The sequence below is a fragment of the Daphnia pulicaria genome, chromosome 1, assembly GCF_021234035.1.
Source record: "Daphnia pulicaria isolate SC F1-1A chromosome 1, SC_F0-13Bv2, whole genome shotgun sequence".
In the NCBI taxonomy this organism is placed as follows: Eukaryota; Metazoa; Arthropoda; class Branchiopoda; order Diplostraca; family Daphniidae; genus Daphnia; species Daphnia pulicaria.
In genome coordinates this window covers 8,759,113-8,783,099 of record NC_060913.1, presented here as the reverse complement: position 1 = coordinate 8,783,099, position 23,987 = coordinate 8,759,113, and the positions used below count along the sequence as shown (strand labels likewise).

The following is a 23,987-nucleotide window of genomic DNA, read 5'->3' as shown; positions in this document are numbered from 1 at the left end:
AACATTGCGTATTGTAACACGTTGGACAACGGAAACATTTCATCGTCAGTGGAGTGCGAAAGAAATGCGGAATAAAGTTGAATGAAACCGCAGTCAAACAATTAGTTATAACATTTGATGAAGATGACGGAAAAGAGGCGTAAGACTCAGGAAAAACTCGGGAAAGGGCAGAGCCTCACTCTCTGTCAGATGTTAATTGAGCTTGGGGCATCCATGTGTTCCGCGTGATGCATTCAGCAAAAGATGGACCCAACTTGGCTTACCCAATCTATACAAAGTCCTAACTGGCTAACGATGAAAGAGCTGAATGTCTTTACCTGTGCCGACAGTCCACTGCGACGCAGCGTCTCCTTAATCGGCAGGTATACTGGCGAATCATTGACCAGAGAGTTGCATCCTGCCTAGCCAAACCGTAGAAGAGCAAAGTCCGCTGGATTGTTCCTGTTGCAACTCATTTGAAAAACAGGAAAAAGGCTTTAAAAAAACAAAACAAAATTTGTAAAAGGTTTTACCAAGACAGTGGGACAGTGTAGACAATTTGGATGAACCTTTCAACCAAAGCGCAGAATAAAGAAAAGAGCTACTCGTATAAACAGTGCCAAAGACAAAATCTCCTGCCCAGAGACTATGGCAATGGCCAGTTACGAAAGGGGAAAATTGGAATTTCTCTACTATAGAACAGACAAAAGAAAAGAAAACAGCGTCTTGGTTTAAGAGTTGAGCCAATCCAATTATGTGATTATAAAGTTGGACTTTTCAAAATAGATTCTGTTGCCTATATTCTGTCGTTAGTTGCCTTTCAAATATATACCATTTTGAGGGAGAACTTCTTTCCACAAAAAGTGACAAAGTTTAAGTGTTGAACGGTGTGAAGTAAACAGCTGCCCAAGATCAATGCAGAGACAAGACGATTGCAAAGCCATTCGAAGCCGAGTAGCACTTGCTCTTAGCCACTCGAGGCCCACGACACACTGAAAGAAGAATAAGACACTTGTGATAATCGCAACAAATAGTAAACTAGACTAACTAAGTTTCTTCCTACCTCCATGTCGTCTGATCACGTGAACAAACACAGGTAAGGAAGGGTTCACCTCTCACCTACTGAAACAAGAAGTTCAAGACCTTGAAAACCTTGAGTTTCAAACAAAAATCTATTTTATCATGATGCACCTTTTGGAATTTTGTCACGAACTAAACTATGCAACAAGTTTTTAAACGTCCAGTCCTTCGCTACATTTCATGTACAACATTCGTCTGCTCGTGTTGCCACTTGCCAAATGTAATTTACAAATTTCTTGTAGAGATTTTGAGGATTGTTTTTTAACGAAAATCAATTATGTTTTATGTCCGATTATGTTGGAAGTTTATTATTCTCAAATTAAAGACAACTCTATTTTGCTCAGAATCGATCGGGCAATCCCGCTCAATCAACGACCCATTTTCAAAGTGCCAAACTTCCAACACGGCAATTCCCTTTGATCTGATCAAAATTAATGTGGGCAATGCCATGAATGCGAGTGGATTATTCGTAGCTCCGAAATCGAGAAAATATTTCTTTGCTTTTTCGGGGGTTGAGATCAGAAAATATTTATGTTCGAGTTGAATTTCAGATCAAGACTGGTGATACATCGAATTGGATAAATATAGGGCAAGCCTATGGACCTATGGTGCAAAGAGTTATGGACCTTTGACGATCCAGATCCATTACATTTTGCAACTTGGTCGAGGCGACCAAATTTCGATTTCGCTATCTTTATTCGTTGTTACAGGACGGAGCACATTGATACACCTTTTGACTCGCTTACAGGTTTTACTGGCTGTCAAATGGAAAAGAATATCTTTTAGACCTTGTACAACATCCATTAGACAAAAAAAAAAATAATATTTTAAAAATCCCCAAAATTAGCCAGCGGTTTCAGTTGACAACTCAAATCCTCACTAGCGATTCTTTATTACTTTAAGTCCAAACAAATAAACCGATCCGATCCCACGAAATAAATGGTTAATTAACCTTTGTGTCAAGCATGAAAAGATTGTTGGCTATGTCAATCATTTTGTTTTGTCTGCAAGAGAACGCGGATAAATTTCAAACAAAGAGGTTCAGGAAAACGACAGGGAATAATAAGGCTAATATATAAAAGGGGGGATTAGACAAAAAAAAAAAGATGATTTTTCCAACTAGGATTAAATTTTTAACTACGATTAAACATCCAGACATTCAAAACGCGCAGTTCATTTTCCTAACCTTTTTCGACAGCTGATTTGAGCTTTTGGATAATAATTAGATAATCAACGCGATTCTTTTGTCATAGCGTTAACGAAACAAGACATATTCTGTGATGACAGCTTCAAAATTGAAAGTTTATTCCGTCATCACCAAAAAAATAACAGTCAATTCATTTCAATTCTTCAACATCTTTCAATTTACACAGTTTCATTCTGCGTGACTTCGTCAATCGTTCGACCCAGTATGTAAATTTCCGGGCGTCTTCGTGAGTAGTAGGCATGACGAATGGCTGAAATCATCGTCAAAACATATCTAACAGTTGCCGTACGAAAATCACTCACTTGGAGACTAAAGGGTTGCCCATATCGACACTTGGTAGCAAAATGCTCGCAATTGTCGGTGATCAAACTATAAACTATCAAACGATCTTCCATGAGAAATCCCCGGGCCCTTTCGACAATCACGTCAGGTCTGAATGGCCGCAATCCCTTGGCTCTGGCAGCCGCGTCCAGGTTATTGACTCGCCATCCGCCATCATGTCCGTCACACAGATTTCTGATGGTCTTCTCCACAATTCGAGTCAAGAGACACTTCCGCCTGATATTTATCCACGGAGAATCGACGCCTATGGTGAATCTGCGAGAATGAAATGACGTCAATCAAATGTCGTATATACGGCGTCTCTTTGTCAAACCAAATTCGTAACTTATTTTTGGGTTTTACCTGTCACCAACGGCTCTACTGGTTTGAACAGCGGCTCGAAAATCGGCTTCAGAGTCGACGGTACAAACGGCAAAGTGACAATAGCCAAATCCGAAAAACAGAAGACGCCGAAATTCAATGAGATCACCCTCGGTTGCTGTGATTAGGTTGTCAGGTGAATAATAAAGAGCCATGATTAAATACTGGAAAAAACAAAAAAATTGAAAAGTTCGTCAACGCAAAAAAATGTATGAACAAGACGAAATCGCTAAAAACAATTAACATGTGTATAATGTGGCAAACTGCACCGAGCAGTGGAATTAAATGAAATGCGTTGTCCCAGCTTTTCTTCATTTCTCATCGAAATGACGTCAAAAATTTATGAGATTGCGGGTTATTACCTGTTAAAGTCTGAATCTGAGATGGCACAGAGGACGACTGAAAGGACGGACTCGACAACGAGAATTGCAGTCTCATATATACGGCGTGCCTACATGTACTGATTGGCTCTAGACTCTGCGAGATCCCAGAAGAAAGTGATGAGAACGAATCAAGCGGGTTTGGAAGGGACTAGTCAAAAATCGTAATTTCGCTGATCAATTGTTGCGAAAGAGGATGATGCTGAATCACCAAGCGAAACGACAATTAATTCGCCCACTAAATACGATACAGAGTGCACAGCTTCCAGGATGTTTCAAAAACAAAACGCGCCAGACCAGCAGCAGCAGCTGCCCGGATGAGATAATACATTTCATTTTCTAGACGAGCTACAACATGTTTGCGTTGATATAAAATTATAGAGTGTCAACTTGGGTAGTTGGTGTCGCAAGAGGGGAAAAAAAAACACCCTCAATAAAAACGTAATTTACATTTGTTTGTTTTTTTTTTCTTGGCCCAGTACAGTAGCAAATCTTTTGGCGCCACGCACACCCAAGTCAAAGATTAATGTCGTCCTATTTAAAATAAGTGACCTCCCACTCTTCACGCAATGTTATATGAACTCGAATGTAAAGTGTCCAACATTCACTGTCGTGTTTTCATCGAGTTTTCATTAAACCCAAACCTACACAGCAGCAGCAAGTTTTTCAATTTTGTCAAATGGGCGACAAATCGCTACTAGGAATCCTTGGTGGTCAGTCTAGGTCCGTTGGTGGTAATCCCAACAAGCAAAAACTATTCATTATCACTTTTACTAACAAAAACCCAACAAGCAACAGTCAGGAAATATCTGAGCATGTCCTTTTTCAACATTTACTCAACGATTATGCAAACCCATCCATCAGAGAGAAATTTAGAACGTGTCAATCGCTGCCAATTCTGACAGAAATCGACCACGAATCCAAGATCATTCAAGTGGAGACTCATCGTCAAAGGGGTAAGCCAAACACAAACAACTCAACTGAACCTTCTGTCGAAATTTTCGTGGTCTTCAAAACTGTCAGTGAAAAGGATGGAGAATTTTGGTGGTGGTCATTAGAAAAGACCGCGAAGCACGTAGTCGTCCTGCAACGTTCCCGCCACCAAGATGAAGTTCAGAGTAAATTCAAAGGGGAAACGCGCGAAGGAACTCAACTCATTTCCGACAAATTGGAAGGCAAAGGTTGTATGAGACAACTGTTAACATTATTATGGATTCACATGATTGTAGATGCCAAATACCAACGTCACTTGTCTCGCTGCGAGTCCCTCATCCCGTTAGTCATGAAAAATATCACGAAAATGTGTTACGAATACGAGAACGACTTCACCTATTCCGCTCTATCTGCTGAAGAAAGGAACCCCGACCTGTCAGATATCATCAATTTCCTTTCAAAAGTTTCAAACTGGCATCCGCTTGTCGTTGCAACTTATTTGGGAGACACTGAATTACTCGACAGAGTCCAGCAGGAAGGACAGTATAACATCAACGGCGTCTACAATAATTTCACTTTGCTCAACCTGGCCATTCTCTTTGATAAAACTGAAATGGTTCAACATCTCCTACAAAAATGGCAAGCCGATCCCACTAGACGCGACGAAAAGGGAAGGAACGCACTCCACATGGCGGCCAAATTCAACAGAGAAAAGAAAATAATCGAATTATTATTAAACAAAGTTTTCATTGACCAATCCGACGCAACAGGAACGACAGCCCTGAATCACGCAATCATGGCATCCAACACCGATATCGTTAAATTCCTGTTGAATAACGGCGCAGACCCTAGAAGATTGGACCAGATTGGCCGTTTGCCACTTCATCTGGCGGCCTTTTACGCCACGGACACGAAAATCATCGATCTATTACTCGCGAAAACGAAAACAGTTAACGTTAACGACTGCGACAAATTTGGCGTGACTGCCCTCCATCACGCCGCCATGGCGTCAAATAATAAAATGGCAAGTCACCTGTTGGCAAAGGGCGCCGATGTCAACCGCCGTGACGATCGGGGTGTTACTCCACTTCACGTGGCTGCATTCCATGCAAATAACATGGAATTGATCAATTTGTTTCTCAGCAATGAAAAGGTCAACCTACGCTGTTGCGACAACATTGGGCAAAATGTCATCGCCTACGCAAGGAAAAACACGTACGGATTACGAGACAAAATTATCGATCGCGTGAAAGAAAAAGACGGCGGAGTAATCAAAGAATACCTTTCACTCAAACAGGCCAAAATTGAAATGCAGATCCCCTCCTGGAAAAGTCTCATTTGGAGGCCCCTTGCAGCTCTAACAGTCCCATCGCTAACACTGAAAGAAAATCAACCGAAACTCTTTCTTGTACCTCACGCAGACGTCAAACCAGGAAAAGGTGGCGAAATATCCGAACCCGCTTTAATCCGTTTACTCGCAAATGAAGAAAATATCAAACAACCAAACATGACTGAATCACAAGCTGTCGGAATGCTGAACATGTTGAGCGTCATCGATCACTGTTCAAACATTACAAAAGTTCACCTTTATCAAAGTAACGGCAACAATTTCATGGCGAATTTAATAAGTGCTGTGCACACTTTCATCATTTTCCAAACGACCAGCGACAAGGATGGAGACCACTGGTGGTCCTTGGATAGGAAAGCGGATTACATCGTCCTGCAACGATCCCGCTCCTTGGACGACGTCAAAAACAAGTTTGGAAGCCAAGAGCGAAAGAATGTCAAATGCAATATTCAAGACTTGGTAGGAAAATGTTCAATCAAGGACCTTTTAACAATCCTTTGGATCCATCAAGTCATGCAAGAATTCAACCCAAACAAAAGTTCAAACAGTCAATCCTTCGTCACTTTGGTCAGCGAATCCCTCACGGTGAGAGACAACAAGAAACATCAAAGTGACGGAACGTTGGATTTAATCAGCACCCTTTCATTAGGCATATGCAAATGGCATCCGTTATACCTGCCCATTTATTTAGGAAATACCAGGCTGTTTGACAGAATCAAGGATTTGACAATGTGCGACAATTTCAACCACAAAGTCAGTCCGCTAAACTTGGCGATTGCACTTCACTGTGAAACCAAAATGATTAGACACATTTTAGAAAAAGACGATCCCACGATTCGTGATGTGTCGGGGAGAAATGCACTCGAAATGGCCGCCGTTTACGCAGAAAACACGCAGGTATTAGATTTACTTTTAAAAAATTACAAAGTGGAAATTGACGGACGAGACGAATCCGGGAGAACTGCACTTCATTTCGCCGCCGCTTCATCAAACGTCGTCGCTGCCGGACATTTAATCAAAATGGAAGCAAATCCCAACCTGCCGGACAGCCATGGCCGTTGTCCACTTCATCTGGCGGCATTCTTTGCCAAGGACATTGACATCGTCGAGGTTTTCCTCAACGACAAGCGAGTCCAAATCAACTCGGTGGACAATGATGGGAGAAATGCGCTTTACTACGCCGAACGCAACCGGCACGGACCAACCGAAAAGATTGTCAATCGTTTGAAGGAAAACGGCATCGCAGATGAGAGAAAAAGGTCTACTAGCAACAAGGCTGCTCCACTTATTGAAGTTGCGATTCAATATTCCATTCCAACCGGGGGTCTATTTTTTCGTTTGGGAAAATTGGAGAGCAAAATCGACACCTGACCAAACAGGAAAGCCATCAAACGCATAATTTTTCTGATTCTAATTCAATGTGATTTGATTGGCCATAATTGGAAATACACAATCGGAAATGGAACTGATTCTTTGATAAATACAACATTTGACTGGATTTCAACCGTAAAAAAAAAAAAATGACTTTTACAAAAAAAAGAAAAAAATTGTTTCGGCACAACGTCTGGAGTGAATAAATTGATAATGTAGGATTTGAAAATAGCCAACAAGCTGTCGAATATCGAAAAAATAAAAAAAGATCCGTCCATGTCTTGAACTGAACGGCGAGCAAGTCGACGACAACGAACGTCTTATGAACAATCCATCCAGATGGAATTTAATGTTGGAGAAATTTTCGACCGCGTCAAAGAAATCGACGACAGAGTAATCAAGGAATACAATTTTGAACAGAAACTAGTCAAGTCTGAAATGAAGCGTATCCTCTCTGTGGGAAATTCTCTTTTTGGAATCTGTTGACTCGCGGTTGTGCCCGGCACTTGGCTTCAGCCAAACGCTCACACACTAAACACTAATATCGAAGCGAAAATGGACAGAACCCAGGAAAGGAGTGGCAAAATACAAATTCTAAAATCGCAACTCAAACAAATCTCATCTCATTTCACAGTGTAAAAATGTTTTCTATTCAAATATGTGCATCATCTTACATGTTCCACCTATGTAGTATTTGGACAAACATCAGTCAACGAAAATGATAATCTTGAAGATCAATTCTCCCGCTTTGACTAGCACAAATGAAAACGTGTTCGAGTGCCTATGATGTCGTGACATCAAAATGGAAGGCCATAAAAGGCCCACCGACTGGCCACGACACACAACAAATGGTAGTTCTCAATTGATTTAGAAAAATAAGAATCGGAAGAGAAAAAAATGGACTCGTATGCCATTGCAAAAGCAACGGGATACTTGGACGCGAAAGTGGTCATCTCTCTAGCAATTCCCTTATTCACTACAAAATATTCGAGAATAGCTATAAACATGGTCTGAAACATCGACATCGATAGTCGCCCTTAAACTCAATCTATCCTGCAATGCCACACTAGTAATTGACGTCATCATAAGTGTTTTGAATTGGTTCCTACCTGTTGTAGTGTCACCTGTTGCATCCCTGCATCGGCAAACAGCTGGGAGAAGAAGAATTGGCCAAACATTTTCTCCATCCAAGTCTCACGACCAAATGTCGCATCCCCGATACAAAATAAAACCTGTCCATCAACGAAATAAAGAAAACTCGGTATTATATTCCATTATCTGCTATAATAATAAATATGAGTTGAAATCAGTCAGGAAGTTGGGAACACAAAGACATGACACAATTGGTTGCATGGGTAGAAAAACCAAAGGAATTTAAAAAAAAACGTTTCGTGAACTTTGTTCAATCTGAAGTACCGTCCAAGTCGCACAACACGAGGGACACATCTCGAACGAAACGACGACAAACTCGTGTCTATTTAATTCTGGCAAATGTTGGCCAACAATACTCCCTACAAATATGCACACACTAAAAAAATGACTTGAAATAAATATTAAACTCACCTTGTGGGAAAGCAGCAAATGTACAGCCGTACAGCAGTACGGCGTGAGTGGTTCACTTGCAGATGCGCCAACTTCCGTCGACGTGGGCAGAGCCGAACTCCCACTGTTTTAATGAAATGGAGAATTAGTCACGGCAAAACCTCATCACAAACAATTACAGTTGACCATTTTCCCCTCTTCCTTTCAATAGAAATGACCACAATGGAATCAGACCAATTCAAACACCGAATCAATTCAACAGAAATATTTCACAGATTTGATGATAGTAACTGGAAACATGGGCACGACTGAATCGCAACGTGGATGGAATCAAACTGCAATCAAACTACAATCGAGTTGGAATACGGTGGAAAAGAGGCAAAGTGAATCAATTGGAGGCCACACCACGCCCAGACCATAACGTCAATCGCAGAAGGGATGGCGATCTTTTTCTCTTGTCACTTGGCTTATGTCACTCTTCCTTTCTTTCAAGGTTCATTTAACAAAAAAAGGTACTAGGTGAGAAAATACTGCAAATCAATTAATAACCAAAACTCTCATAACACAACGGAAATCTAAGATACTAATGGGCGTTTCTTGTTATGGCCTTTGTTTTGAAGGAATTGAGCTTGCGGTGGTTGACTGTTAACTTTGGATCATGGGGGGGGGGGGGGGGACAAAGAAGATGGAGAAATATGAGACCCATTACTTTTCTTTGCTTAAAATCAAATTGATATCAGAATTAAATTTGTTTTAACTCTAAACAGGAAGAACACCGAATTGAACAAGTGGAGCGTGCCACAGGATTTGGAAAAAGCTCAAATTAGAATTTGGTGTGAAATTTAGAAAAATGAATCGACTTGACTGTAAGCTGAGATGTCTAGTCACCAACGGAATAAAACACGTCGCCATCGCCAAAGAGAGTGAGAAACAAACGCCAGTTGCCTGGTAAGTACTCAACAATTTAATCGTGAACAAATGGGTAGAATTTTCGATGGTTTTCAGACACAACAAACGAGCCGGAAGTGCTAACTGCAATCAACTAACGAATGTACAAGTTCCCAGAGATCATCAAGTCAATTTTCCCTTTAATCCCAAGTCTAGACAATGACAAGATTCAGGTTAAATTATAATCGTAATACTGGGAGGGATTGAGTTATTGGCCTGTCGGAAAAGCGTAATACTACGGAGATCAATATGAATGTCAAGGTGGTGAAATCGATCACTTTACTAAGGTGTACAATTCAATCCGTGTGATAAAACTTGAAACGCCTGATTCAAATCATCCTAATATAAGTAAATTGTTCGGCATTTCTTTGATCCGCAATGGAAACTTTCGCAATTTGAACTGAACTACTATCAGCACCTCTCTCTGTCCCTGTCAACGTGATTCCGATAAGATGATAAAACGATAAGAGAGATAGACAGCTACGTGACGCTAGCTGCATTAGTTGATTAACTTTAAGACAAAGACGTTGCAATACAAAAATCCTCACCAAAGAATTGCCAAGTAAGTCATTTTCCAGCACATTAATCTTTGAACGGAAAAGATTTCGTCGCATAATTACCGCCAATTTGATAAATTTTTTCTTTCTATGAAAATAAATTTAAATGGTAGGAGATTCACGTATCAAAAAATGAAAAATCCTTTGTCGCCGAAATGGATGATAAAATCCCTGATTGCATTCCTTATACTTTGTGTTGGAGTTTTCTGCCAATTAGACGAGTCGACATCTTCATGGGCCAAACTCCAAATTTCACCCAGCGAACTCTGTTCAATGCCCTACGGCAGTTTTCGAATCAACATTTACGAACACGCAAACAATCACAAGGCAACGACGACAAATGCAAGTGTCAAAAAATATTTTTACGCGCCCATCGCCTTGCTGGACCACAGAAGCGCAGCGAGTTTCTACAACAACGTCACAAAACAGCCCGAGGTCCGTTTCCGCATCGAAATGTGGAACCCAAAAGTCGAGAGCAAAGTCGTCAATTATTTGACCGAATTTCTCAGTCAACCAATCAAATCAAATCAGGTTCAAGTCATCCCATTCGACAAAGTGATCCTGGCCATCACATCACCGTCCACCACCTTCTCACTGAAATCAAATTGGCTCCCGTATCAACTGGACAAGTGGCTCCAGTTGACACTTTTCTGTTTCCACCAACGAGATTGCAACCAACTGGCGGCCGCCATGCGGACCAACCCCAAACAATTCAACGACTTCAAACTCCTTTTCAGTTTGTCTTCGCAGACGTCGCAGACCAAACAGACGGTCATCCGCATCGACAACATCGTCTCCGGACAAATGATGGCGCAAATGTTGCAGAAATTCAACGAAAGTACCAAAGAAGCTCTGCTAACGGCCAGTGATGAGAAGAAACTGCTGACGGAATCGATGACCAACGTCTTGGTCGACACTTTCGACGACTCGGACGTCGTATCCCAAACTTCAGAGTCGCAAATCTACAACATGTTGAAGAGTTTGCTCGTCTCGTCCAGGACGACCATCAAAGAGCAAAGCGACAAAATGTGGGACTCGGTTTTCTGGAACGACGACAACTACCGACCGGACAAGACCACGAAAACTATGAACGACATTTACGACAAATTGGACAAGGAAGACCAGAAAAAGTTGATCGACACGTTCCAAAATACCAACACATTTGAGTTTGGCGCAGGAGTTAGTCTCCTGGGCATTACCTCGTTTAAAACAAAATTCAAAAAAGAACTTTCCCGCCACGGTTCAACAACAAAGGAAGACATCAACAAACTTTTCCAGGAAAGTAAAAATCACGGCGAATGGGACGGGGAAAAATTTGTTCCCAAAGCGCTGGCCCTCAGCAGAGTCAATTTGGCAAAACTGCGGGACACGCAATCCTTCCATGATCGCAAAGTGAGCGTCCGCTACTCGACCGCCGTCCTGTCAACTCCCATCCATTTCCTACAAAACTCTGAGCTGACAGCCACGGATGAATGGCAAGAGTTGAAAGACGAATTAAAAGGTATTTCTATGAGTAATTTCTCTACGTTTTGATTAATTGTCGTAATTGATAAAAAATGGTTTCAATATTCCACAGAAACACAAAAGCGTTTATCATACGCTTTGAAACTTTTAACAAAGAGGCGCATCACTTTCGAAAAATTAGAAAAGCAGCAAAACGGTAACCTTTTAAAAAATGTGGCTAAATAAAAAGAATAAGATTATTTAACAAAATCCGGTACTAAAGCCAAACGACGAATGTTTGGCGTATTTTATAAAATATTTTTCTTACAGATACGAACGCAACTGTTTTCAATTTAATCAACGATGTAAATGGTACGGTACAAATAACGTTTGACCAATTCTCTCAATTCGCATTAAGCTTTTATCCCTATAAAACAGAGAGAACGAGCGCCATTGTGGACATTGGCAAAATGCCCTCGTCCTGTGCCGACCTCCGAGAAATCGGACACATTAAAAGTGGATTCTATTCCATCATGGGGAAAAGCAACATGGAAACTGTGCACTGCAACTTCGCGAAGCAACACCACGATTCGGGTACAAAAATAATTTTTAATTATCGTCTCCCGTCCCATCCAAATTGAATTATTTTGTAGATTTCCAGAAAGTGATCGGCTACGTCGACGTTAAATCAGGACCCGTTTACTTCCACGCTCAATCAACGACCAGTTTTCGAAGTGTCAACACGGCAATTCCCTTTAACCTGATCAGAATGAATGTGGGCAATGCCATTAGTTCCAGTGGATTATTCGTAGCGCCTAGATCGGGAAAATATTTCTTTGCTTTTACGGGATTGAGTCCAGATAATTATGTTCGAGTTGAATTTCAGATGAGGACTGGTGTCAATTCGAATTGGATAAAATTAGGGCACGCCTTTGGTCAAAAGAATTATCAAACTTTGACGCTCCAGTACATTTTGCAACTTGGTAGAGGCGACCAAATTCGATTGATGTTACAGGACGGAGTATTGCACAGTGATACACCTTTTGGCCCGATTACAAGTTTTTCTGGCTGGCTAATGGAAGAAAACATCTTTTAAACAAGGCCCCCTTCAAAATTCATTTGAGAAAAACAAAAGCAATTTGGTGAGCAAAAAAATTCCCCAAATGATCCATTTCTTGAAATTTACAAATTGAAATCCACACTCGCGAATCTTGTTTGAGATTGAGATTTTCAAAGTTTAAACAAATAATCCGATCCCATCCCATGAACAGAAATAAAGTGTTAACGATTAACCTTTGTGTCAAGGATGAAAAAACTTGTTGGCTAAGTTAACCAATTTTTGGCAACTTATGAAAATTGCAATCAAACACGGTAACGGGAGAAGTTTTAGGATTTTGATTTTCCTTGTTGGTAACTCACAGGGCCCCATCACAGTTCATACCCACGAAATCCAAATGTTTCCCGAAAAGGAAAAAAAACTTAACCAAGAATGGAATATCTATAATATTCACTAACATTAGCCTATGGAACAAAAGAGACTAGATGGGGCATGGAACCAAATTGATGCGTTCAAAATTTCAGTTCCCAAATTTCGATGGCAAAAGAAAAGGATTTTAAGCGTTGAAAAATCAACATTGTACATAAGTCTTTAAGGTGTGGGGCGCAGAGTCACTCGACTGCGTTGAGATGGACATGGCTCGAGACCGACGCTAATTAAGTTATAAATCAAAACAAGTTAAAAATAAAAAGAAATACCTCCCAACATTTCCATCAACTTTTCGCAAAATGGCCAACCCACAGGCCACAACTACAAGTGTGCAAATGCTTCACGCCCACACTCCAAAAATAAAAATGAATTGAACTTCTTACCCTGGGGAGAGCAGCAACTACAGCCGTAGAGGTATCGTGATTCACTTGGTGATGCGCCAACTCCTCTCCTCCGACATGCTACTGTTTCTAACTGACGTGGGCAGAGCCGAATTCTCACGATTCTAGTGGAATGGAGAAGTGGTCATTGACAGCAAACACCGTACACAACCGTCAAAGGTTCACCATTTTCTCCTCTTCCTTCAATAGAAATGACCATAACACAATCAGAACACCGGATAAATTCAATAGAAATATTTCACAAGACAATCAGAAAACAAAATTCGATTTGAAAATAAGACGACTCGAAACATGGAGGAAGTGAATCGCAACCAACGCATCGGCACCGTGGATGGGATGCAACTGGAACAGAGTTTGCAGCAAACAAAAAGAAAATATGAGTCAAGGTGAAAGAATTCGAGGCCACACCGCGCCCTGATCATTACGTCAATCGATAAAAGGGAGGGCGAACTTATTTTCTGCTCGTGGCTTACGTCACTCTCTTTCTTTCAAGGTTCATTTGGAAAAGGTGCAAGGCGAGAAATACTGCGAATGCAATAGGAAAAACGAATACAACGGGAATCTCAAAACTAAACCCCAAAGGTCAGTGTGACTATCGTGCGTCTCTTGTTTCTTGTTTAGGACCTACTTAACGTTTTAAAGTGCTCGAGCAGATAGTCGACTGTTAACTCGAGAGATTTGTGACTCATGGGACATTTCTTTACTCTTTTAATTGAATATTGCGATTGAAATATTTCAAGGTTAATTTTTTACCTTCACGCAGTTTGCTCTTCAAATTCTTCTTCCGGATCAGGTCGTCAGTGCCACTTTTACGACGATGTTCAGCTGGAGCTACTGGACGCAGAGTTCGCCAGGGATTCGTTTGCCAATCGAGAAGGACGTCGTCGTCGTCGCATCGCCACTCGGTTTAATAACTGGACAAATACAAAATAAAAAAATTGAAATTACACCAAGCAGTAACTATTACTAATCAAGCTAAGCGCCTTAGTACGATTTAACCATTAGTCCACTACCAACCCAGCAGGGCGAAACAGTCATTTTGGCAGCAGCTGATTTCAAACAACTTGAAGTTTCATTAATTAAGTTAAGAACCTATGAACCTTTCTCTACAAAGTTGTATCAAACGCAAAACCGCGTAATTAAATTAAACATAAGCGACCTCTATTTCTGGGAACGTTTGAAACAAGAAAAATATCGTAATATCAGGAATTGCTGACGCAAATGGAAATTAACCGTCACAGAAAAAGTCGACCGTCAATAGAATGTCGAGGTATTGTGTTTACTACTGGCAGAATATTAAAAGATGATGCCCATCGCGTTGGTTGTTACGGGGATGAAGGCAGAAATGGTGTTTCCGCCTGTTGGAGGCGATAGATACACAACACCATCGTTAGCCTGAGAATGTCAAATAAAATTCGGATAAAATCGCCGCATCGAAAACTGAAATTCAATTTCTTTTTCTTACCCCAACATTGGCTTTGCCGATCTCCAAATTGAAGGTGGTGAATTTTAATTGGATCATCCATCCTTCCGGCGCGGTAATGACGACTATGCAAATCCTTTAACAATTCGCCAGGGAAATTGGGAGACTGGACAACACCAGAAGTCGTTGAAGTCACGTCGCCGCACATAGTTCCGCAGTCTTTAGGCGTCCGCCAATGGATTTGTAGAGACGGTCAGATTCGTGATTCAATTGAAACGAGAGAAATTTCAATTCACTTAGTCGTTTCAACCTCAAGTTTGTTACGGCAATCGAATGATGTTCATTACCCGCTGGATCAGAAACAGAACAACTAAAAAGAACCGGCAAAGGAGTTGTTGTAGCCTTGGTAGTTGTAGTTGTTTGAATCGTCGAAACAGTGGATGGCTCTGCGGTTGGTGTGCTCTTTGGACTGGCAGTTGTCGGGACGGTTGTTGGTTTGGCCAAGTTCTTCTCGCTATCAGTTTTGTTTGCGTCTGCTGGGAATTGCAGATTTCGTCAATGGCCTCCTGTTTTGGACATAGTAGGCCCAGAGGAGGAGGCCCAGAGGAGGAATATGTTTTGGCGCCAGAGGTTAAATATTGAATCTATAAAACGAGAAATAGTCAAAACAGCTTACCGTTCCCCAGCAGCGACAGCCAAAAGAAAGAAGACGATCGAAAAGAACTTCATTTCCTACGGGAGAATCAGAGGTTTATGAGTCAAAGAAGTTTTGAACAAGAAGTCTTTCAATTTGTCTTTCAAACTTCAAAGCTTTTCCCTCCAACAATGAATTTGTTTTGCCACCGAAATAAGCTCATTCAATTTACCTGGAACTTCTCGGACGATGCAGGAGAGGGGACGAACTTGCCGACATCAAGTGGCCGCCAGCCCACGCGAAGGTTTGGATGGTGGACCGCGGTTGAACCCATTCAAGAACAAACGGAAGCCAGTCAACTAGGTGGCAATTCTCTCGGCCGCGTTGTATACGTCACGTTGAATTGGCGCTTCAATCAAAATGTCACTAAAAAGTAAGCAATGGGCCAATGAATAGAGTTAATGAAATGATTGGCAAAAAGTAGCTCATTAAAAAGTAAGGGGAAGGGACTACTGCGTTATGGCATGAAAATAAGTATGGGAAAACACCACAGAAATCGTTTACTGTATGTTTGCGAACAAATACCGTCACGAGTGAAAAACGACTATCAATTAGAAATTCCGTGCCCGTTTTGTGACAGGCAGAACAACTAAAAATGATGTTGTTGACCATCCCGTTGATTGTTGGCCGCAAGAATGGCGCTTCCGGTTGCCTACACCATAGGCGGGATTGCGACGTACACCATCACTCGACTGCGTTGCCATGGACACGGCTCGAAACCGACGCTAATCAAGTTGCAAATAGAAACGGACAAGATTAGAAATGCAATAGAGATCTAAAAATGGAATGGATGAATCTTAAAATTGCCCCGGCCAGTGCGTTGAAACTGGGCGAAAGTGCCATTCTATGGTAACGGATCATGTTGCACCAGATTTATATTGATTAATGATGTCATGTTGTTCGTATATCTGAGCTCTGCAGGTGTTCCAAACGTGCTGATTGAACGTTTGGCGTCTTGTGGGACTCGTATGGAGGATCCATGAGTTCATAGTGCGTGACTTTATTATAATTGCATTTCCGTATACGTGTCATTAAATGTAACCTAATCATTTCTAGAACTGCGTAGTTAGACGTCAACTACGTGGCAATAGAAATGTTTGGGCATAAAAGCTGATGTTTTGAAGTTAGTATTGGCATTGCTATTCCGAGACCAGACCTGAGTTAGTTAGAACTGTCAGTTGAGAATAGCCAATATCAATCCAGTGTTCTTCCCTTTTCTCTTCCTATTTTTGGTATGTACTCACTCCTTTTTTAAAACCACTACACCATTTACATTTTTGGGGAAATCGCCTCCGGCATTTTTACGTTCGTTATTATTAGTGTAGGGTTCTTTTCGAGAACCTTTACACAATTATCAAAGTCTTAAAACATGAAGGGACTAAGTTATCGTTAAGTCAGAAAAGCATCAAAAGGAGATTAACCTTTCAGTCGAGAAAATTGTTGATCACTCATCTAAGGTGTACAGTTCATTTTGCGGGTGATAAAACTCATGACATCGATTAAAATCATTCTATTAAGTAAACAGTAGCGCAGTATTTTGATCCGGCAACGAGACTAATTGACCATTTCAACTCGGCTGTTATTATTAGCACTTGTCTCTGTTGCAATCCAGGTTGTTTCCGTTTACAGAAGTATTTAAAGGCGGATAGCTACTTGACGCTAGCTGCATTAGTTGGTTAACTGTAGAACCCGACCAAGAACCTTCGCTACTTAAATCCTGACGAAAAAATTGCCAAGTAGCCTAAGTCATTTTCCAGTACATTTATCTTTGAACGAAAAGATTTCGTCAGGTTTTAACAATTAATTTGATACATTTCTTTCTCTATGGGAATATATCTAAATTGTAGGAGATTCACGTGCTAAAAATGAAAAATCCTTTGTCGCCGAAATGGATGATAAAATCCCTCATTGCGTTACTTCTACTTTGTGTTGGAGTTTTCTGCCAATCAGAAGAGTCGACATCTTCATGGGCCAAACTCCAAATTTCACCCAGCGAACTCTGTTCTATGCCCCACGGAAGTTTCAGAGTCAACATTTACGAACACGCAAACAATCACAAGGCAACGATGACAAATGCAAGTGCCAAAAAATATTTCTACGCGCCCACCGCCTTGCTGGACCACCAAAGCGCAGCGAGTTTCTACAACAACGTCACAAAACAACCCGAGGTTCGTTTCCGCGTTGAAATGTGGAACCTAAAAGTCGAGAGCGAAGTCGTCAATTATTTGACCGAATTTCTCCGTCAGCCAATCGATTCCCATCAGGTTCAAGTCATCCCATTCGATAAAGTGATCCTGGCCAGCACGTCACCGTCCACCACCTTCTCACTGAAATCAAATTGGCTCCCGTATCAACTGGACAAATCACTCCAGTTGACACTTTCCTGTTTCCAACTAGAAGATTGCAACCAACTGGCGGCCGCCATGCAGACCAAACCTCAGCAATTCAACGACTTCAAACTCCTTTTCAGTTTGTCTTCGCAGACGTCACAGACCAAACAGACGGTCATCCGCATCGACAACATCGTCTCCGGACAAATGATGGCGCAAATGTTGCAGAAATTCAACGAAAGTACCAAAGAAGCTCTGCTAACGGCCACTGATGAGAAGAAACTGCTAACGGAATCGATGACCAACGTCTTGGTCGACACTTTCGACGACTCCGACGTCGTTTCCCAAAATTCAGAGTCGCAAATCTACAACATGTTGAAGAGTTTGCTCGTCTCGTCCAGGACGACCATCAAAGAGCAAAGCGACAAAATGTGGGACTCGGTTTTCTGGAACGACGACAACTACCGACCAGACAAGACATCGAAAACTATTAACGACATTTACAACAAATTGGACAAGGAAGACCAGAAAAAGTTGATTGACACGTTCCAAAATACCAACACATTTGAATACGGCGCAGGGGGTAGTGTCGTGGGTATTGGCTCGTTCGAATCGAGATTCAAAACTGAACTTTCCCGCCACGGTTCGACAACAAAGGAAGACATCAACAAACTTTTCCAGGAAAGTAAAAATCACGGCGAATGGGACGGGGAGAAATTTGTTCCCAAACCGCTGGCCCTCAGCAGAGTCAATTTGGCAAAACTGCGGGACACGCAATCCTTCCAGGATCGCCAAGTGAGCGTCCGCTACTCGACCGCCGTCCTGTCAACTCCCATCCATTTCATAGAAAACTCTGAGCTGACAGCCACGGATGAATGGCAAGAGTTGAAAGACGAATTAAAAGGTATTTCTATGAATAATTTCTCTACGTTTTGATTAATTGTCGTAATTGATAAAAAAAATTTTTCAATTTTCCACAGAAACACAAAAGCGTTTATCATCCGCTTCGAAACTTATCGAAAAATTAGAAAAGCAGCAAAACGGTAACATTTAAAAAAATGCGACTAAATAAAAGAATAAGATTATTTAACTAAATCCGGTACTTAAGTCAAAGGGCGAATGTTTCACCCTTTAGAATTTCCGCCTATTTCATAAAATTTTTTTTGTTACAGACACCAACGCAACTGTTTTCAATATAATCAACGATTTAAATGGTACGGTACCAAAGTCAAAGGGCGATCGTTTCACATTTTAGAATTTCTGCCAATTTAATATACTATATTTTTTTGTTATAGATACGAACACAACTGTTTTCAATTTGACCAAACATTTTAATGGTACGGTGTAAACGTTAGACCAAGCTTCTCTCGATACCATCGTCATTCAAATCAACCTTTTTTCTATATTAAACAGAGAGAACGAGCGCCATTGTGGACATTGGTCAAATGCCCGCGTCCTGTGCAGACCTCCGAAAAATCGGACACATCAAAAGTGGATTCTATTCCATCATGGGGAAACGCAACATGGAAACTGTTCACTGCAACTTCGCGAAGCAACACCACGATCCGGGTACAAAAATAATTTTTAATTATCGTCTCCCATCCCATCCATCTATATTGAATTGTTTTGTAGATTTCCAGAAAGTGATCGGCTACGTTGACGTTAAATCAGGGCCCGTTTACTTCCACGCTCAATCAACGACCGGTTTTTCTATTTTCAACAAGGAAATCTCCTATAACCTGATCAGAATGAATGTGGGCAATGCCATACATTCGAATGGATTATTCGTAGCGCCTAAATCGGGAAAATATTTCTTTGCTTTTTCGGGATTGAGTGGCCGGGCTTCTTCTGCTCGAGTTGAATTTCAGATGAAGACTGGTGATGATAAGAATTGGATAAAAATAGGGCACGCCTATGGTCAATGGAATTTGAATACTTTGACGATCCAGAATATTTTGCAACTTGGTAAAGGCGACCAAATTCGATTGATATTACAGGAAGGATCATTGCACAGTCAGAGTGGTACTGGTACAAATCATGGCCCGTCTACAACTTTTGCTGGCTGGATAATGGAAGAGGATATATTTTAAACCTTCTACAAAATCCATTGACAAAAAAAAATTACAATTTTAAAAATCCCCAAAATTAATTAGTGGTTTCAGTTGACACCTCAAATCCTAACTAGCGATTCTTTGTTACTTTAAATCCAAACAAATAACCCGATCCGATCCCACGAAATAAATGATTGATTAACCTTTGTGTCAAGGATGAAAATACTTGTTGATTATGTCAATCATTTCTTTTTTGTCGGCAAGAGAACGCGGATTAATTTCAAACAAAGAGGTATAAAGCCAAATATGCAAAAGGGTGGATTAGACAAAAGAAAGATGATTTTTCCAACTAGGATTAAATGTTTCACTACGATTCAACAGACATTCAGAGCGCAGTTCAATTTCCTAGAAAAGCGTAATACTTAATAACGTAAATCTTTACTAGGTCATTAAAAAAAGTTATTAAGTGTAATGAATGGTATTAAGTGTATGAAGAATGGCGCTTCCGGTTGCCTACACCATAGGCGGGATTGCGACGTACACAATCACTCGACTGCGTTGCCATGGACACGGCTCGAAACCGACGCTAATCAAGTTGTAAATAGAAACGGACAAGATTAGAAATGCAATAAAGATCTAAAAATGGAATGGATGAAACTTAAAATTGCCCCGGCCAGTGCGTTGAAACTGGGCGCGAGTGCCATTCTATTATCAAAGTCTTAAAACATGAAGGGACTAAGTTATCGGCCTGTCACAAAAGCGTCAAAAGGAGATTAACCTTTCAGTCGAGAAAATTGTTGATCACTCAACTAAGGTGTACAGTACATTTTGCGTGTGATAAAACTCATGACGACAATTACAATCATTCTATTAAGTAAACAGAAACGCAGTATTTTGATCCGGCAACGAGACTTTCACCTTTTCTACTCTGCTATTATTATCAGCACTTGTCTCTGTTGCCATCCAGGTTGTTTCCGATTAAAGAAGTATTTAAAGGCGGAGAGCTACTTGACGCTAGCTGCATTAGTTGGTTAACTGTAGAACCCGACTAAGAACTTTCGCTACTTAAATCCTGACGAAAAAATTGCCAAGTAAGTCATTTTCCAGTACATTTATCTTTGAACGAAAAGATTTCGTCAGGTTTTAACAATCAATTTGATACATTTCTTTCTCTATGGGAATATATTTAAATGGTAGGAGATTCACGTACCAAAAAATGAAACATTCTTTGTCGCCGAAATGGATGCAAAAATCCCTCATTGCATTCCTTCTACTTTGTGTTGGAGTTTTCTGCCAATCAGACGAGACAACATCTTCGTGGGCCAAACTCCAAATTTCACCCAGCGAACTCTGTTCTATGCCCCACGGCAGTTTCCGAATCAACATTTACGAACACGCAAACAATCACAAGGCAACAACGACAAATGCAAGTGACAAAAAATATTTTTACGCGCCCATCGCCTTGCTGGACCACCAAAGCGCAGCGAGTTTCTACAACAACGTCACAAAACAACCCGAGGTTCGTTTCCGCGTTGAAATGTGGAACCTAAAAGTCGAGAGCAAAGTCGTCAATTATTTGACAAAATTTCTCCGTCAGCCAATCGATCCTCATCAGGTTCAAGTCATCCCATTCGATAAAGTGATCCTGGCAAGCACGACACCGTCCACCACCTTTTCACTAAAATCAAATTGGCTACCGTATCAACTGGACGAGTCGCTCCAGTTGACACTTTCCTGTTTCCACCAACGAGATTGCAACCAACTGGCGGCCGCCATGCGGACCAACCCCAAACAATTCAACGACTTTAAACTCCTTTTCAGTTTGTCTTCGCAGACGTCGCAAACCAAACAGACGGTCATCCGCATCGACAACATCGTCTCCGGACAAATGATGGCGCAAATGTTGCAGAAATTCAACGAAAATACAAAAGAAGCTCTGCTAACGGCCACCGATGAGAAGAAACTGCTGACGGAATCGATGACCAACGTCTTGGTCGACACGTTCGACGACTCCGACGTCGTTTCCCAAAATTCAGAGTCGCAAATCTACAACATGTTGAAGAATTTGCTCGTCTCGTCCAGGACGACCATCAAAGAGCAAAGCGACAAAATGTGGGACTCGGTTTTCTGGAACGACGACAACTACCGACCGGACAAGACCACGAAAACTATGAACGACATTTACGACAAATTGGACAAGGAAGACCAGAAAAAGTTGATTGACACGTTCCAAAATACCAACACATTTGAGTTCGGCGCAGGGGGTAGTGTCCTGGGCATCGCTTCGTTCCATACAAAATTCAAAACTGAAATTTCACGTCACGGTTCGACAACGAAGGAAGACATCAACAAATTTCTCCAGGAAAGTAAAAATCACGGCGAATGGGAGGGAGAGAAATTTGTTCCCAAACCGCTGGCCCTCAGCAGAGTCAATTTGGCAAAACTGCGGGACACGCAATCCTTCCAGGATCGCAAAGTGAGCGTCCGCTATTCGACCGCCGTCCTGTCAACTCCCATCCATTTCATTCAAAACTCTGACCTGACAGCCACGGATGAATGGCAAGAGTTGAAAGACGAATTAAAAGGTATTTCTATGAATAATTTCTCTACGTTTTGATTAATTGTCGTAATTGATAAAATATTGTTTCAATTTTCCACAGAAACACAAAATCGTTTATCATCCGCTTTGAAACTTATCAAAAAATCGGAAAAGCAGCAAAACGGTAACATTTTAAAAAATGTGACTAAATAAACAGAATAAGATAATTTGAGAACATCCGGTACTTAAGTCAAAGGGCGAATGTTTCACGATAGAGAATTTCCGCCAATTTTATCAAATTTTTTTGTTACAGACACGAACGTAACTGTTTACAATTTAATCAACGATGTAAATGCCAGTAACGTTGATATGTTACATTTAGTAAATGGTACGGTATAAACATTAGACCAATTCTCTCAATTCGCATTAAGCTTTTTTCCCTATTAAATAGAGAGAACGAGCGCCATTGTGGACATTGGTAAAATGCCCTCATCCTGTGCCGACCTCCGAGAAATCGGACACATTAAAAGCGGATTCTATTCCATCATGGGAAAAAGCAACATGGAAACTGTTCACTGCAACTTCGCAAAGCAACACCACGATCCGGGTACAAAAATAATTTTTAATTATCGTCTCCCATCCCATCCATCTATATTGAATTGTTTTGTAGATTTCCAGAAAGTGATCGGCTACGTCAACGTTAAATCAGGGCCCGTTTACTTCCACGCTCAATCGACGACCCATTTTCGAAGTGTCAACAAGGAAATTCCCTTTGACCTGATCAGAATGAATGTGGGCAATGCCATTAGTTCCAGTGGATTATTCGTAGCTCCTAGATCGGGAAAATATTTCTTTGCATTTACGGGAGTGAGTGATAGGGTTGATGATGCTCGAGTTGATATGCAAATGAAGACTGATGCTACATCGAATTGGATAAAAATAGGGCAGGTCTATGGTCAAAAGAATTTCCAAACATTGACACTCCAGTACATTTTGCAACTTGGTAGCAACGACCAAATTCGATTGATATTAAAGGGAGGAATGTTGCACAGTAATAAACCCGAAACATCTTATGGCCCGTTTACAAGTTTTGCTGGTTGGCTTATGGAAGAAGACATCTTTTAAACAAGGCTACCTACAAAATTCATGTGAGAAAAAACAAAAACAATTTGGTACGAAAAGATTCCCAAAATGATCCATTTCTTGAAATTTACAAATTGAAATCCACACTCGCGAATCTTGTTTGAGATTTTCAAAGTTTAAACAAATAATCCGATCCCATCCCATGAAATAAATTGTTATCGATTAACCTTTGTGTCAAGGATGAAAATACTTGTTGATTATGTCAATCATTTCTTTTTGTCTGCAAGAGAACGCGGATAAATTTCATATTTCAAACAAAGAGGTATAAAGCCAAATATGCAAAAGGGTGGATTTAACAAGAGAAAGATGATTTTTCCAACTAGGATTGAATGTTTCACTACGATTAAACAGACATTCAAAGCGCAGTTCAATTTCCTAACTATTTCGACAGCTGATTTGAGCTTTTGGATAACAATTGGATAATCAACGC

General features: G+C 40.9%; 6 protein-coding genes across 7 annotated transcripts in view; 3 read left to right on the top strand and 3 right to left on the bottom strand.

Annotated features, from left to right (window-relative positions):
* The window catches only part of LOC124344997 (verrucotoxin subunit beta-like), a 493,626-nt gene that overhangs the window by 265,287 nt on the left and 204,352 nt on the right, over window positions 1-23,987 (bottom strand). The window lies entirely within an intron of this gene.
* LOC124345827 (CUB and sushi domain-containing protein 1-like) overlaps window positions 1-23,987 on the bottom strand; it is a 217,933-nt gene that overhangs the window by 144,134 nt on the left and 49,812 nt on the right. The window contains exon 15 of the mRNA XM_046798332.1: window positions 6,343-6,352. Coding sequence (XP_046654288.1) covers window positions 6,343-6,352 — 10 coding nt within the window. The remainder of the gene's footprint in view (window positions 1-6,342; window positions 6,353-23,987) is intronic.
* On the bottom strand, window positions 2,346-3,469 carry LOC124349282 (phospholipase A and acyltransferase 2-like). The gene is made up of 3 exons (XM_046799763.1): window positions 3,331-3,469; window positions 2,951-3,132; window positions 2,346-2,863 (listed from the first exon to the last, which is right to left on the bottom strand). The coding sequence occupies exons 2-3, from the start codon at window positions 3,121-3,123 to the stop codon at window positions 2,425-2,427; spliced, it is 612 nt and encodes a 203-aa protein (XP_046655719.1). The 5' UTR covers window positions 3,124-3,132; window positions 3,331-3,469; the 3' UTR covers window positions 2,346-2,424.
* On the top strand, window positions 9,029-12,619 carry LOC124345597. Its single transcript, XM_046798316.1, has 5 exons — window positions 9,029-11,548; window positions 11,624-11,707; window positions 11,821-11,862; window positions 11,929-12,084; window positions 12,144-12,619. The coding sequence occupies exons 1-5, from the start codon at window positions 10,138-10,140 to the stop codon at window positions 12,584-12,586; spliced, it is 2,136 nt and encodes a 711-aa protein (XP_046654272.1). The 5' UTR covers window positions 9,029-10,137; the 3' UTR covers window positions 12,587-12,619.
* Window positions 16,321-20,098, top strand: LOC124345629. The gene is made up of 7 exons (XM_046798318.1): window positions 16,321-16,726; window positions 17,342-18,728; window positions 18,805-18,867; window positions 18,997-19,038; window positions 19,120-19,161; window positions 19,238-19,393; window positions 19,457-20,098. The coding sequence occupies exons 2-7, from the start codon at window positions 17,360-17,362 to the stop codon at window positions 19,912-19,914; spliced, it is 2,130 nt and encodes a 709-aa protein (XP_046654274.1). The 5' UTR covers window positions 16,321-16,726; window positions 17,342-17,359; the 3' UTR covers window positions 19,915-20,098.
* LOC124345538 lies at window positions 20,902-23,723 on the top strand. Of its 2 annotated transcripts, XM_046798313.1 has the most exons (6): window positions 20,902-20,966; window positions 21,073-22,460; window positions 22,536-22,598; window positions 22,728-22,802; window positions 22,866-23,021; window positions 23,085-23,723. In XM_046798313.1, the coding sequence occupies exons 2-6, from the start codon at window positions 21,092-21,094 to the stop codon at window positions 23,537-23,539; spliced, it is 2,118 nt and encodes a 705-aa protein (XP_046654269.1). In that variant the 5' UTR covers window positions 20,902-20,966; window positions 21,073-21,091; the 3' UTR covers window positions 23,540-23,723. The 2 variants fall into 2 exon arrangements, with proteins under 2 accessions (XP_046654269.1, XP_046654268.1); XM_046798312.1 differs by lacking the exon at window positions 20,902-20,966 and having other exon boundaries at window positions 21,005-22,460.